The 14,496-nt window shown below is 42.6% G+C and overlaps 1 protein-coding gene across 1 annotated transcript in view; it reads right to left on the reverse strand.

Annotated features, from left to right (window-relative positions):
* Window positions 1-5,021: 5,021 nt before the first annotated feature.
* Window positions 5,022-14,496, reverse strand: part of MRPL13 (mitochondrial ribosomal protein L13) — a 51,581-nt gene continuing 42,106 nt past the window's right edge. The window contains exons 6-7 of the mRNA XM_006830677.1: window positions 13,260-13,381; window positions 5,022-5,043 (exon numbers count right to left, since the gene is read on the reverse strand). Coding sequence (XP_006830740.1) covers window positions 5,022-5,043; window positions 13,260-13,381 — 144 coding nt within the window. The remainder of the gene's footprint in view (window positions 5,044-13,259; window positions 13,382-14,496) is intronic.

A 14,496-nucleotide genomic window follows, 5' to 3' on the forward strand; every position in this document is an offset into this window, starting at 1 on the left:
GAGCGGCTGGTGAGTGTGAACCGACCTTGCTGTTCAAGCTGACCTTGTGGTCCAGTGTTTATCCTACAGCACCACACCAGGACCAGGGGCTGGGATACACAAAAGTAAAACCAAAATCACACATACATTCTTTGTACTCAACAAGCTCAACAGATCAGTAGAGATATGTGTATAAATAAGCAAGTATAGCACATAAGACAATGATTGTAACAGATATAGATGCAGGGAACTAATAGAGCAAAGGAGAAAAATTACCTAATGGTACCTGGGGAAGAGCTGAGATGTCTGAAACGTGGCAGACAAGGGCTTGGTCAAGAAGAGCTCGGGGGAGGTGTTCTAAGCATGAAAAAAAGGAAAGGGAACTATCGACATTTAAGAGGGATTAGAATGAAAGAACGGAGCCCGGGTAAGACTGTAGAATAAGCATGGGACTGCTAACTGCAGTATCAGTAATCCGAAGCCACCAGCCACTCCACTGCAAAACGATGAGGCCGTCTGCCCCTGCACAGATGTACAGTCTCGGAAACCCTGTACAGGGTTGGTTGCCATCAGTCAGAAACAACTTGATGGCCGGGGTTTGGTCTTGGATTAAAATGTAAAGGAGACCAGAATGGGCTAATAACCAAAAAATCAGTGGTTTAAAACCACCAACCACTCTGTGGGCTAAAGAGTAGGATGATGAACGTTCCCATAAAGATTTAGTTTCCGAAAGCCTGTAAAGGGTGGCTATGAGTAGGAATCAGCTTGATGGTACTGGATTTTGTCTTGTTTGTTTGAATGTAAAGTTCAAAAACAGGAGTGGATGGAGATGGGGAGGGAAGGAAGGCTTAGTAAGCCTGGTAGGTGCTGTGGTGGTGGTGGATGTACCATCGAGTCGGTTCAAGCTCATAGAGACCTTGTGTAGGGTCTCCAAGGAGGGGCTGGTGAGTTTCAACTGCCTACCATATGGTTAGCAGTCCAGTGCATATACTACAGCGCCACCCCAGGACCACTGTAGGTATTACATGAGTGTTGATTTTAGAATAAGCTGGAATTGATTTGATGGCAACAGATTTAGATGGAGACCCACGATAGTTTGATTTGGGAGTGATATGATGACATATCAATGTTAGAACTATGTGGGGGCTTCAAAAAGATCATTGAAGAAATTCCGTTATCTCTAAGTTCCATTTTCCATGAACTTTTTGAAGCCCCCTCATATCTTCTTGAATTCCATGTTAGGATGGACTAAAGCATGTTTTAGCTTGGTGGATTCTGAAAGTAGACCATGAAACAAGGGTTTGGGTGAAGGCAGTTTATTTGGGAGGAGACCCAGGGAAGCAATAGTGAGACCACAAGGGAAGACAGGGAAGAGGACAGTCAGTCTAGAGGTGTTGGCTGTTGTGGGCACTGCGTGTCACTCTCCCCTTACTAGAATGTAGGCTCCGTGATATACCGAGAAACTTTATATTATTCATGCATGTATCACAAATCCATACAAGAGTTTCTGGGATGTAAATATGCGTTGAATGAAGGGATGTAATACACAAGCTTATTTCCTTGTTGGTGGCGACAGCAAAGTTAGTTGATTAATCATTCTTTTCAAGGTGAAGACTTCTAGCTCAAATTTTCAGAAGAATACACAGATTCACATTTCTCCAAGATTTACTGGCTCTGCATGTACACCATGCTGGTAACAGTGTATCCTAAGAAAGTGACTGGTAATGCTCTTCTAACAAGTTAGAAAAATATTTCGTTTGAACTATGTGAATTTGCCCCAAACTAAAAGACAGATGCCTCATATTCAGAATTTCCTCTACATACTCAGACCCTTTTCAGTCTTGTGACATTACGGAAGATGCCAGGTGGTATCATGATTCCAAAGTGTTGATTCTAAACCATTTAATCAGAAAGTTGATGAGTTGGAGCTCAGTAACAGCAACCTATAAAACACAGGTGTTCCACCAGAAACAGTCTGGCCTTCCCGCAGCTGTTGTGTGTAAGGGTTTAATAGACATTAACCTTGGAATTGAAGACTGAGGGCAGTGAAGGCAGAGTTAGTCTTCAAATACGGGTTTGAAATCAAGAGTTTCTCATCAACGCATGGCCCCGATACAGTGTGACTCAGTCAGAGGCCCTGCCATGCTGTCTTCATGTGGAAAGTACAGCCTAAGCCTTCCCGGCAGCCAGCCTTATCAAAGCTGGCCCTCAGGTAGTGACCGTCTGTGGTACCGGTAGGTTAGCAGAACTCAGATTCACGTTCTCCCAAGGTAAAGCCCAAGCAAAAGGGATACTGCAAAACTACTCAACTCTCCTACTTTAGATTTTTTTTTTTGGACAGAGTTGGAGAAATTTCATTTTCTCTGCAAGAGCTTGTGTTTAAGTTGAAACGGAGCCTTCGTGTCTGTCTTGGAAAGATCATATATTCTTAAATCGGGTTCTATCCAATTCAAACTCAGCACTGGCGAGAAGCAGCAGAAAGCCTCCTGGGCTGCCCCGACCTTGCTACCTGTTCTGTGGGGGGAACTGTGAGCCAGCGGAGACCTGACTTTCTTCCACTGTTGTTCTTGGCTGAAGGGAAGGCAGGAAAGGTAGGAAAACACACCAGTAAGCTGCAGCATACTGAGGGACAGGGGATGTGCACAGGTATAGTGTTTAGACCCAGCGTGGCAGCGTTCCTTCCTTACCAGCAACTCGAGAACATGGCCCATTTGGTGTATTAATAAGGAGACAGTTGGTATCAACCTCACCAGGCAGAGTTTGTCTGGTGATCGCTAAAGAAAATGCCAGCAGACAGTATCATAATTCATCTTGATAGAATAAGTATTAAGCATATGAGAGGAAGGCATGAATGTTTGGACAGAGTTGTAAAGACCTGCCTCAGACTTGAACGCCACATACTGTGGTCCAGCTATGAGGTCTTGCTGCCCCTGAGGTCCCTTCATGCTTGGAGATGAGAGCACACTCTGGTGCCACCATGTCCATTCAGGGAGCACTAGTGAGGCGCCCCCTGATTTTGTATACAGTCTCTCCTATGCAGCCACTCTGCTGGACCCTGGGACGTGTATGTGTGTGTGTGTGTGTGCGCGCGCGCACGTGCGTGTGGAGCTGCTACACTCATTTCTCCTCTAATGTGACATTCTGAAAAGAAAAAAAAGTCCTTGTGTAATGAAATTCTATACTCAAAGAAATGACTGGCCGTGTGGAGAAATGGAGTTAAGGCAGAAAAGCAAAAACATGTAGTCTTGTAATACAATTAAAAAAAAAAAAAGCCATTATAATTTTAAACGTTACAAATCCCTAGTAAATAAAGGCAGACTATAGTGGGATGCTTACAGGATAAGCACCGAACTACTAACTGCAGGATTGATGGGTCAAACCCACCAGCCGGTCCTTGGAAACTCCATACAAGGTCAGCACTATGAGTCAGAACCGACTTGTCAGCCCTTTAGCACCACAGTAAACAGAGACCCTGACCTTAACGTGAGGTTTGCTTGCTGGAGGTCTTTATAGTCAAGGGATATGGCTTTGAGTTGCAGGGACAGGGGAAGATCCTGCTAAATGCAGTAGGACACCACATGGCTGGCTGTGACTTACTGCCCCTGCTGTCTTTCCTCTGAACCAGCCTACGCCAGAACTCTAGTTCTGTGACCTATGTGGCTGCACCTGAGATCTGATGACATAAGGCATGCTCGTGCTACACTAGGTCTGGCCTGTGATCTCTAAGTGGGGCAGGGGACGGGGGTAGGAGAGGCAGTGCCTTTCAGACCCCGCAAAGCAGATGATCCTGGGGTGGTGTCTCTTAGTGAGTATTGTTAAGTGCCATCGAGTTGGTTCTGACTCACGGTGACCCCGTATAGGGTTTCCAACTAGTGGCAAGGGAGAATGAACTGCTGACCTTGTGGTGCTAAACGAGCTTGCGTTCCAGTGCTTTCTCCCACATTGCCACACCAGGACTGCACTTTCAGGGAGTACAATAGCATTGTTCTGTTATTCCGGTGTTGTAGGGACCGAGGTATCAGACGACATATTGCATTAGGCAAATCTGCTGCACAGGAACTTTTTAAAGTGTTGAAGAGCAGAGATGTCAGCTTGAGGACTAAGGTGCGCCTAACCCAAGCCATGGTATTTTCAATAACCTCATATGGATGCGGAAGCTGAACAGTGAATAAGGAAGATCATAGAATTGATGCCTTTGAGTTGTGGTGTTGGAGGAGAATACTGAAAGTGCCATGGGCTGCCAAAAGAACCAATAGATCTGTTTTGGAAGAAGTGCAGCCAGAGTGCTCCTTAGAGGCCAAGATGGCTAAGCTTCGTCTCTCATACTTCGGACACATTGTCAGGAGGGAGCAGGCGTTGGAGAAGGATATCATGCTTGGTAAGATGGAGGGTTGGAGAAAAAGAGGAAGACCCCCAACGAGACGGATCGGCTAGGTGGCAGTATCGATGGACTCAAGTGTGGCAGCAGTAGTGAGGTTGGCCCAGGCTCGGACATTGTTTCGTTCTGCTGTGCATGGGGTCGCTATGAGTCGATTCCGACTCGATGGCACCTAACAACAACAAGAGACCGAGAGGCTATATAGGACACAAGGAAAGAAGTTTGGAAATGCCTTTGGGTAAACCTCCCCTACGATGCGGGACAGAAGCACTCAGGTGGGTGGGAGTTTAGACACAAGAGTTACTGAAGGAACATGGAGGTGGGGTGATTTCTCAGGGCCTGAGAAAATCTGCACCCACGGGCTCTTGTTGGTGACTAGTGGCTGCAGTGGTCTGTTGCCGTCATTAAAGCAGCACTGAACAATTAACCTAGTATGCAAATTTATTTTTATCATTGATAACAATCATATCCGATAGAAGAAATCTATAAAATAATTTATGTGATTGCACTTTCCTGTTAAGGGAGTATCTCTTCCTGACCTTCGCCCACAACTGCCATCACCTGTAGTAGGTGACTTGTCAGTATACGGCTGCTGTCCCATTCTAGGTCACAGGTTAGGAAAAGGCATCAGGAAGAGGTTCCAGCTCATTGTGCTTCTGTCCTCCTACAGCCGGTAGTCTTCAGGTCTGGAAAAGAAAACCAACAAACAGCTGTGTCTTCATCAATTGGTATGTCAATGCCTGAGGGTGACTGTTTTCAGCATTTAAAGGTAAAGTAACTGTTCCTGAGCACCATCTACAAACACTGCTCGCATATCAACATTTGGGTGGGAAGCAGGAACACCAAATCATCAGCAAGTGGGAGAGCTAAGTGACAGTCCCCAGGCCCTTGGAGAGTGTAAGCATCCTGTGCAGGGATTGATTTAGTGCCTTACAAAGCTGGAGTTAAGTTCTCGGTTATCTTCCTAAGCACTATTCATAAAACTCCTCACAGAAAGGATTAGGGTGTTCTTTACAAGAATTTAAAACTCATACAAAGATATGGATTTAGCTTATGAAGGCAAATCTTGACTGGGAAAATTTCCAATTTATACTATTTTATCATGTTAAGTTTCATTTTCACTGGATACATAAAAAAGTAACGGTACAAATGCTGGACTTTTTCTGTGTTTATTTTTCACACCCACGTAGCTGGTCTTTCTTCTCATTTAGATGTGTATAGGATTAGCCACACTTACAATTTACTCCCAGCCATCAATCAAAACAAACAGTTGCCAGGAAAATGCTACAGCAGAATAATCAAGTGAAGCAAAGGAGAACAGAAAGTACACACATTTTACAAGTTTCTTGTTATCTTTCAGGTAGCACATTTGTAGGTACTGGACTCATATGAAACTGTCTGAAGAAAGTTAGAAACAAATACACGTAAATAGGTATTTTTGAGCCAGCTGTAAAAATATTCAATAGTTTGAGTTCCTTTTAAAAGCAGATGAACAGTTGGAGACAACAAACCTAGACCCTTTGTACATTTACATTGTGTTTTCAACTGAATACTCACAAAATACCAGACAGCCTGGCTGTGAAAAAACTGGAGTTGAGAAAATGAACGACGTGATAGTTTAAAACTGTTTACTGTTTAATTCTGAGGAGCTTGGGCACAATAGGCCCCTCTTCTCAGCTTTCTATAACCACAAGATGAGAAAACGGCATACTTTTGTTACTGGGTGTTTGAAAACTCTTTCCAAATATGAAAACTGCATGCAAATTTGGAAATGACAGTTTGGGATGGTAGGTTGAAAGTGGCTCCAACGTGTACCCTTTTAACCTTTGCTGTGTGACTCAGTGTGACGCAAGCTGTTCCCAGTCAAGAGACACCAGTGCATTTGAAGAAACAATTTATCCTTTTGTCCAGCTGGTTCATATAACTACAGCAGGGCGGGCAGTGATGTGACCAGAAAGAAATGCACTCAGCCGATGTCCCACAAGAAGTCTCTGCAATGTTACTCACTAAAATTCAATGTGTTTAGCCAGGGACAAGCTGTCTTCACACCAGAGATTAATTCATTAAGTACAAACGACATGACAATTCCATCTCCCAGTGGCATTTAGCAGTACAACTGGCAAAGTGTCAGAAGGGTCCAATCTGTAAGTGAAGAGCTGTGGCTGCCAGCCTAAAGGTAACAGCGCTAACGAAGCCCAGACTGGTTTCAAAGTAACAGACTAATCAAAATTGGATGCTTCAGAAGCAACGCAGGTTGAGACATAACTACATTTCTGATATTAACTAAATTTTCATAGTTATTAAATATTCAGTTGTTGATAATTGCCATTGAATTGGTTCCACCTCATAAGAGACCCTATATAGGGTTTCCTCCGAGGCTACAAACAGCGACCCTGTATAGGGTTTCCAAGACTTTAAATCTTCGAGGGAACAGAAAGCCTCATCTCTGCATGCTCGAACTGTGGACCTTGTGGTTTGCAGTCCAGTGCTTATCGTATGGAACCACTGTGCTCCTAAATATTCAGTAGCAAGAATCTGTTTTTCACAACGACCTTCAAACAATATCGTTTTAAGCACTATTATCTTGAGTATGGAAGCATTTCTTTAAAAGAACTTAACTTTGGACTTCAGTTTTCTCTGTAAAATGGTGGGTAAATACATTTGGTTTGTGAATAAATGAAAGCTAAAAAAGCATAGGGTTTATACCACAGTTCAAATAGAGACATTTCTATTACTTGTCCCATTTGGATGATTTCTTTTCCAAGAAGAAAAGCAGTCAGTCATGAATCCATGAAGTTGTATATAATTGTTGTAAATTGTACTTAGACCTTAACTTTTTTCCACTACTAATATTTTTTAGTAAAATCTTATTCCAAAACAAGACATTTCAAAGTCTAAAATATAATTTGGATAGTAAGCTACTACTAAAAACTGAAAGACCAGTTTGGTTGACTTGTAGCAATTCTATCCAGTGTATGGATGGAATTATTTAGAATAAGCCATTTGAGACCTCTGCTGACATCTCATATTTCCCGAATTAAACACGTTAGTTGGACAGGTGAAGCCAAGTAAACAAGACTTAGCACTCTTGATACTTTGTCATCAGAAATAGTTCAACAGTCCATTTCTAAAAGCTACACTGGTAGGACTGTTTCATAAGTTTCAAATCCTTTTAATTAGAATGAACAGAAATTACGTTTGTATTCCATTATCAAATTTAAGCTCCAGTTTCTACTGTAAATAAGTCGGTCTTGGTTGTTTAAGTCGGGATTGCTTTTTATTTGAACAAGTCGTGCTGATCTGTTCATCTCCAAAAGAACAGTGCTGTTTAGAATGACTAATTTGAGGAAACTCAGCCCTTGGAAAGGTTGAGGTCTGTGGTTTAAGCCAACACTGAGCTGGTTTAAGTGGGTTGGAAAGTAACCTTGCTCCCCGAGTCCAGCTAATAACTCAGATTGAAGAGCAGCAAATTAAGTTAAATCTACTAGGAAAATGTCACATGGCTAGATGGGAAAAAATTATGGAAACATTTGAAGCTGTCTAGATCTCAGCTCCTTATGGAATGTAAAAAGTTAAAAAAATTAAAAAAAAAAAACAAAACCTTCTCAACTATGTTTGTTTAAATCCGCATGCATTTAAAAGGCACAGAATATTTTTTTTCTCTCTGAGGCAGAAATCTACTAAAACAGAAAATGTGTAGATTTTTAGGGTTGGCAACTTTGCTATCAGAGGGCATGACTTATGCTAACTCCAAACTCTGCTCTCTCCTAGAGCTCTGGAACAAAGACAGTGCCCACCAAGTCCTCTTCCAGTTCTAATAGTTCCAGCTTTTGGAATACGATTTCCCTTTTACAAGCTAGTTGGATCCCCTATTAAGCTCCTTAAATTTATTCCCCCTTTCAAGAAAGACAATTCCAGGGACAATCCTGGTCATCTTTGTACCTTCCCACATCTTTACCCTGAACTCTTCTCTGAAGACATACATACTTCTAATTGCAGCGCACTCTGTAGTGAGTACTGCATCAGGAATGCAGGTTTTCCATGCAAACATCTGTTTTCAAGCATTCATTGATGCTGAAACTTTTAACACTTAGTTTCTCTACAAAGATGAGAGTGTTGCTAAAAATAACTACTAACAAGTGAGAACACACACACACACACACACACACACATATATTTTGGGGGTTGTTTGTTTCACTAGTGTTACAACACTCTACAAGATAATGCAAAGCAAAGTGATTCAAGTTGAAATTTTCCAGTCATCTGGGTTTTCCTAAGAAAAACTCTCACAGAATTCTGTAAAAACGAAAAAGTTTAACAGGATCTAGTTTTACATTTAGCCTATTGTAAAGAAAAAATTCCTAATACACTGAGCATTTTTGTATTTGTCACAATTATTTTGTGGTTTTGTAATGTGTTGGCAAGACTATAATAATTACGGGAATAATCACTGATTGTGTTACAGTAAATTGATCAATCACAGGTAGTTTTAAAAAAAAAAGTTATAATCCCAGTTAGTTAAATTGTGATAAGTGAATACAACTGTTGTTTTTCTCTTTTCTTTAAAGAAAAAAAGGGATGAATTCTACGTGTAATCTTCACAATGACTATTTCTACAAGGCAAACACACATCTACTAAAAGAAACCTCCTAACATAATTCTGCACAGTTGATGTGTCTATGAGATATACAAATATGAGCACACGATGTCTACCCATGATGTAAGAAGTGAGGTATGGAAGTCAGTCCGACTCATAGGGGAAGTGGCTTCTAGAAAATGAGCTTTATCTCTGTGCAAGGTCTTTTATATCATTGTTTAAAAAATACGTATTGAAATTTTTTTCAAGTAAACAACTAGCAAAGGGAAGTTTACTGCATTCTGAAATTAGGTCTAAGAGAAAAATATAATAGCCTTTGTTAAGATCATTTAAAATAATGTAAGTGAAATTACAACAATGATAGCATTTTAGTATTAAACCAATTTTGTTTAAGGTTTAGTTTGCAAATTGTTCTATTGTTCAAAGGCCTTTGGCTTCTTAGAGAAAGCTAATGAACTTACACTTAGCTGAAACATAATTATAGTTTTAATTACTAAATGTGCATCTTAATGTAGACACATACTGAAGTTTTACTGCTAGGGAAACCCAAACCAAGGCGAGTTGTTTCTGTGTCTGATTGTGGAGCAATCCAGGTCCATCTGTTTCAGTCAAGTCTCTACAGATTCCTCATCAGGTTTATCTTTAATAAATTCCAGTGAGTACATTCCAAAGGATGATTATATTCTTGGCTTAGCCATTCTGGCTAGAACAAAAGCATATTTTAAGCAGGTTCTTCCTCCAAAAGGAGATTTCAATCATAAAAGGCAAAGCTACCAGGATTGAGAAATTCCACTGGCATGTCACAAAGCTTAATTGCAATTGTAATGTATATAATATTTACGATTAGAAGTTTCTGGAATGTCAAACAATGAAAATGGCATGGTCCAGTAAGCTATACCTAACAATGATGCTACTCAACTGTGAATTAGTTCAAATTCAAATGTCAGTTCCTTAGTCATATTAGCTAGAGTGCAAACGCTCACTAGTCACATGTGGCCAGTGGCTATTCTAAAAAGATATAGAACTAAAAAATCATCTATTTCTTAGATAAAAAGTTTCTGGTTGATTCAAAATCCACTTTCCTAGTTCCATGCATTCCCCAGCAATAATGACTACCTGGATTTGACATCTGCTCTAGTGTGCAAGGAGACTGAAATGTCAGGTTAGGGTGTACTGAATGGTTTGTCTCTTCTACACTGAGTCTTTGCAATCCCCACCATATGACTCTTTCTGCTAGGTCTGCATGAGAGAAGGAGGGAGGAAGTTACTGAGAGGGTAACTTGACTCAGCTGTGGCTACTAACAGAGTTAATTGTAATTATAAAACTTGTAACTCTAGCATGGTATAAAATAAATCTTCTCAGAGCCGGAACTTGGGTGTGGGGGTGAGTGTGGGTGAGTCAGTGTGTGTTGCATGTGGTGCAGGGTATGTATGTGTGCGTGTGTGTGTGTGTCTTACCACCATCAAAGAAGAGCAGCCAGGAGGGGAGCGCATCCTTTGGACGCAGAGATCCCTGTGCAATGAACCTCTTGGATCCAGAGACAGGAAACTGTGATACAGGAGGGGTGGCAGAGGAGTAGCAGCAGGGGAAATAGAGCCACAGCACCCGACAGAGGGATGGGCTCCCAGCCCACAGAGTAAGTAAAGTTGAGTGACTTTGGGCAGGTGGCTTGCTTGCAGAGTGGGGCTTCTCCAGGCACTTAACTGGGGGAGCTAGGTTTTCTGAGCCACAGAGCTAAGCAGAGCACCCTCCGGCTGGTTCTGACCCACAGTGACCCTGCAGAGGGTTTCCCAGACTATAAATACTTGTGGGAGCAGAATGCCTCATCTTTCTCCTGTGGAGCACCTGGGGCTTGAACTGTCAAACTTGTGGTGTGCAGTCTAGTGCTGATCTTACCACACCTCTCTGGCAAAGCAGAGAGAGGTTCATCTAAAAAGAGGAGGACGCTCAGTGAGGTGGACGGACACAGTGGCTGTCACCCTGGGCTCACCAAGCAGCTTGTTTGTGAGGATGCTGCTGTACACAGGGCCACTGTAACTGGAACCAGCTTGATGACGGCACCTAACAACAGCAACAACACATGCACTGGGGCTGCACTCACACCAATGGGTAGCCCTGGCTCTCGAGGAGCTTGATGTGGTGACAACAGAGCTGGGCAGCAGCTGCTATGTCAGCTTACGGTGGACACTTCATCTACATATGACGTTTAGTGAGACTTCTCAAAGGAGCTGACATCGGAACTACAGGCTAAAGAATGAATGGAGGTGGGTCACCCGAGGGGAGAGAGTGAGGTGAGCTAAGTATGGAAAGCACTCTATAGAATGGGATTCTGGAACACTTCATTGTGGTCATGAAGAACCTGGACAGAGAGTAAGAGGCAGTTTTTTGAACAGAACATGGGGATTCTGAATGGTTTAAAATCAGGAAAGGTGTTTGTCAGGGTTGTATCCTTTTACCTTATATATTCAATGTGTAAACTGAGCAAATAATTTGAAAAGTTGGATTATATGAAGAACACACATCAGGATTGGAGGCAACCTATGATATGCAGAGGGCATACCTTGCTTGATGGAAGTGAAGAAGACCTGAAATGCTTACTAATGAAGATGAAAGATTACAGCTTTCAGTATGGTAGCACCTCAATGTAAAGAAAATGACAATCCTCAGAATTGGACCAATAAACATGATAAACAGAGAAGAGACTGAAGTTGTCAGAGACTTAATTTTCCTTGGATCCACAATCAATGCTCATGGAAGCAACAGTCAAGAAATCAAATTTGCATTAGGCAAATATGCTGCAAAAGAACTCTTTAGCGCATTTAACAGCAAAGATGTCAATTTGAGAATTAAGGTGCACCTGATGCAAACCATGGTATTTTCAATAGCTTCATGTGCATGTGAAAGTTGCACAATGACTAAGGAAGACTAGAATTGGTGCATTTGAAATATGGTGTTGGAGAAGAACACTGAAAGTATCATAGACTGACAGAAGAATGAACAAATCTGGTTTGGAAGAAGTACAGTCAGAATGCTCCTCATGAACCAGGATGGTGAGATTCCACCTCTGGAACCTTGGTAACGTTGTCAGGAGAGACAAGTTCCTGAAGAAGGACATCGTGATCAGTGAAATGGTGGTGGTGAGGTGGGGGGGCGGGTGATCAACAAAGAGGAAGACCTCCAATAAGCTGGACTGACACAGGGACTCTAATGATGGACTCAGCACAGCATTCATTGTGAGGGTGGGGCAGGGCTGGACAGTGTTTTGTTCTGTTGTGTATAGAGTTTGCTAGGAGTTGAAACCAATTTGAAGGCACCTAATAACTGGGGAGTCCTGGTGTGGCGCTGTGGGTTAATGCACCAGACTGCAAAGCCGTTTGAACTGCAAGGTCAGTGGTTCAAGCTCACCAGCTGCTCCTCAGAAACCCTATGCAGGGTCACTATGGGTTGGAACCAACTTGACGGCACTTCACAACAACCACAACAACAACAATGGCAGATCAGAAGCCCTGGTGCTGCAATGGCCACCTGCTAGGCTGCTGACTGAGAGGTGGACCATCAGCTGTTCTGTGGGAGAAAAGACCTGCAACTTCAGAGACACCATGGGGCAGTTCTACTCTGTCCCACAGGGTCGCCTGAGGCTACACATCAACAACAGCTGAACAACGGCAAGGAAGAGGTAAACTGCATTCAAGAGGTGCCAGTCTTTCCCAGTCTGCCATTGCCAGACCAGAGCAGGGGACGGAGATACAATCAGGCTGAAGCAACAGGGAGGAAATAGTGATGGAGAGCTTTACAAAGAGGCCATGCAAAGATGCCTCGGAACAGTTAGATGTGTGGGAGCATGGGGAATCCAGTCACCTTTATGGACGGACGTACACTGTGCAGAGGAGAGTCAAAAAGTGCGGTTTTGCCTTAGTATTTGGATCAAGACTCCAAGTATGGAGAGTCTATGTCTTCTCAGTAGATGACGTTCTCTTCTTGGAGATGCAAGCACTCTGTTTGAGGTTGATGACATTTATCCAACAGACTCTATTCAATCCAAGTAAAGTTATCTACATATCTACAGCCCACAATTACAGGCAGCTACAAACTGCCTTGGACTCACTTAGCAAGGTCTTAATGTAAAGATTTTTTATTCTATAATCTACTTTGCATGTAGGAGCTGAAGAGTTTCACTGGGAATGAATTAAAAAAAAAACGGATTTCATTTTTTCCACCATCATGGACCATATAACATGAAAGAGAATACCAAATTCAGTATAAAAACAACAAAGGTGGTAGGAATGAGAGAATTGAAAACTTACGGAGACCACACTCTTGGGAAGGCGTCTATCTCTTCCTGAGTGTATTCATCTAGACGTCTGGGCACTTTTCGTGGTTGAGGAAGCTCTTCCACTACGTTTTTAAGAATATCTTCAGGAATATCCTATAGTAATAGAAACAAACAACCCACAACTTGCTTTTAACTTCCTTGTATATCTTCTTTAGTGTGTCAGTCTAAAGAGCCCCCGCCTTGGCTCACTCCCGTGCTGTCACCTGATTCAGTGCAGGATCCCTCCGGTGCCACTACCTTCTGTCTCTCTGTGGTAGCAGCCGTGAAAACCTGCCAGACTCTGTCATTTACTCAGAGACACTATGGAGCTTCTTCCATGAACGGCCAACTATGCTAGGTGCTAAGAAGAAAACACTAAATAAAAAGACCATCGTCTCTAAAGGCGGGCCATTTCAGAATACTCAAAAGTCTCTCAGGATAAGTTCTAACTCCCTCCATTCCTACTTCAATTCTCCACATCCTCCGTGGCTTCTGACTGATCAGCCGCCCCCACCCCCATTTTTCTATAAGTTATATTGTGAATTTTGTGATAGTTAACATAGGAGAACATTAGTTTTACATTCGTCTTATTGGATATCATTTCATTGCCATGGTTACAATCCTCTCGATGCATCATCAACCAACCAAAGGGTATACGCTGCAAGCCTGCCCCCCGGTTGTCAGCACACAGCCCCTCTCCCTCTCTGGGTCTACAGTACCCAGCCAATCTATCTCTCCACATCATCCTCTCTGTCTCCAATTCTGGTGTCACTGCTTCTCTGGGTAGGGTCCCGCTCTCTGCTCTTCTCCCTTGATGGTCCCAGGGACCTCCGCTCCTAGACTGCAAAGTTAATCCCCTCCTTGCTATAAAACGTCTACCTTTACATTTCCAACCCTCACAATCAGTCCTGACAACAACTATTCACTATTGTATCACAAGACAGCTATCCGCATTTCCTTTCATCAGCCCCGCCTAGACAGATTGGATACTACTCAGTGGAGATTCTACCTTCCTTCATTCCCTCTGGATCTAGATTCCCTCTTGAAAGCTTATAAGCCAGTCACTTCTTGCCTCTGAAGCCCATCCACCCCAATTTTGGGTAGCAATGTCCAAGTTGCCCATCTCTGTGTACTCTGTATATGGAGGGGGTGGGAATGATCCTTGCTGTAAAGATTTATTTCCTCTTTTGAGCTACTGCATCCATAGGTATAGGTCAAGTCATCAAACT

The sequence above is a fragment of the Chrysochloris asiatica genome, unplaced genomic scaffold (assembly GCF_000296735.1).
Source record: "Chrysochloris asiatica unplaced genomic scaffold, ChrAsi1.0 scaffold00001, whole genome shotgun sequence".
In the NCBI taxonomy this organism is placed as follows: domain Eukaryota; kingdom Metazoa; phylum Chordata; class Mammalia; order Afrosoricida; family Chrysochloridae; genus Chrysochloris; species Chrysochloris asiatica.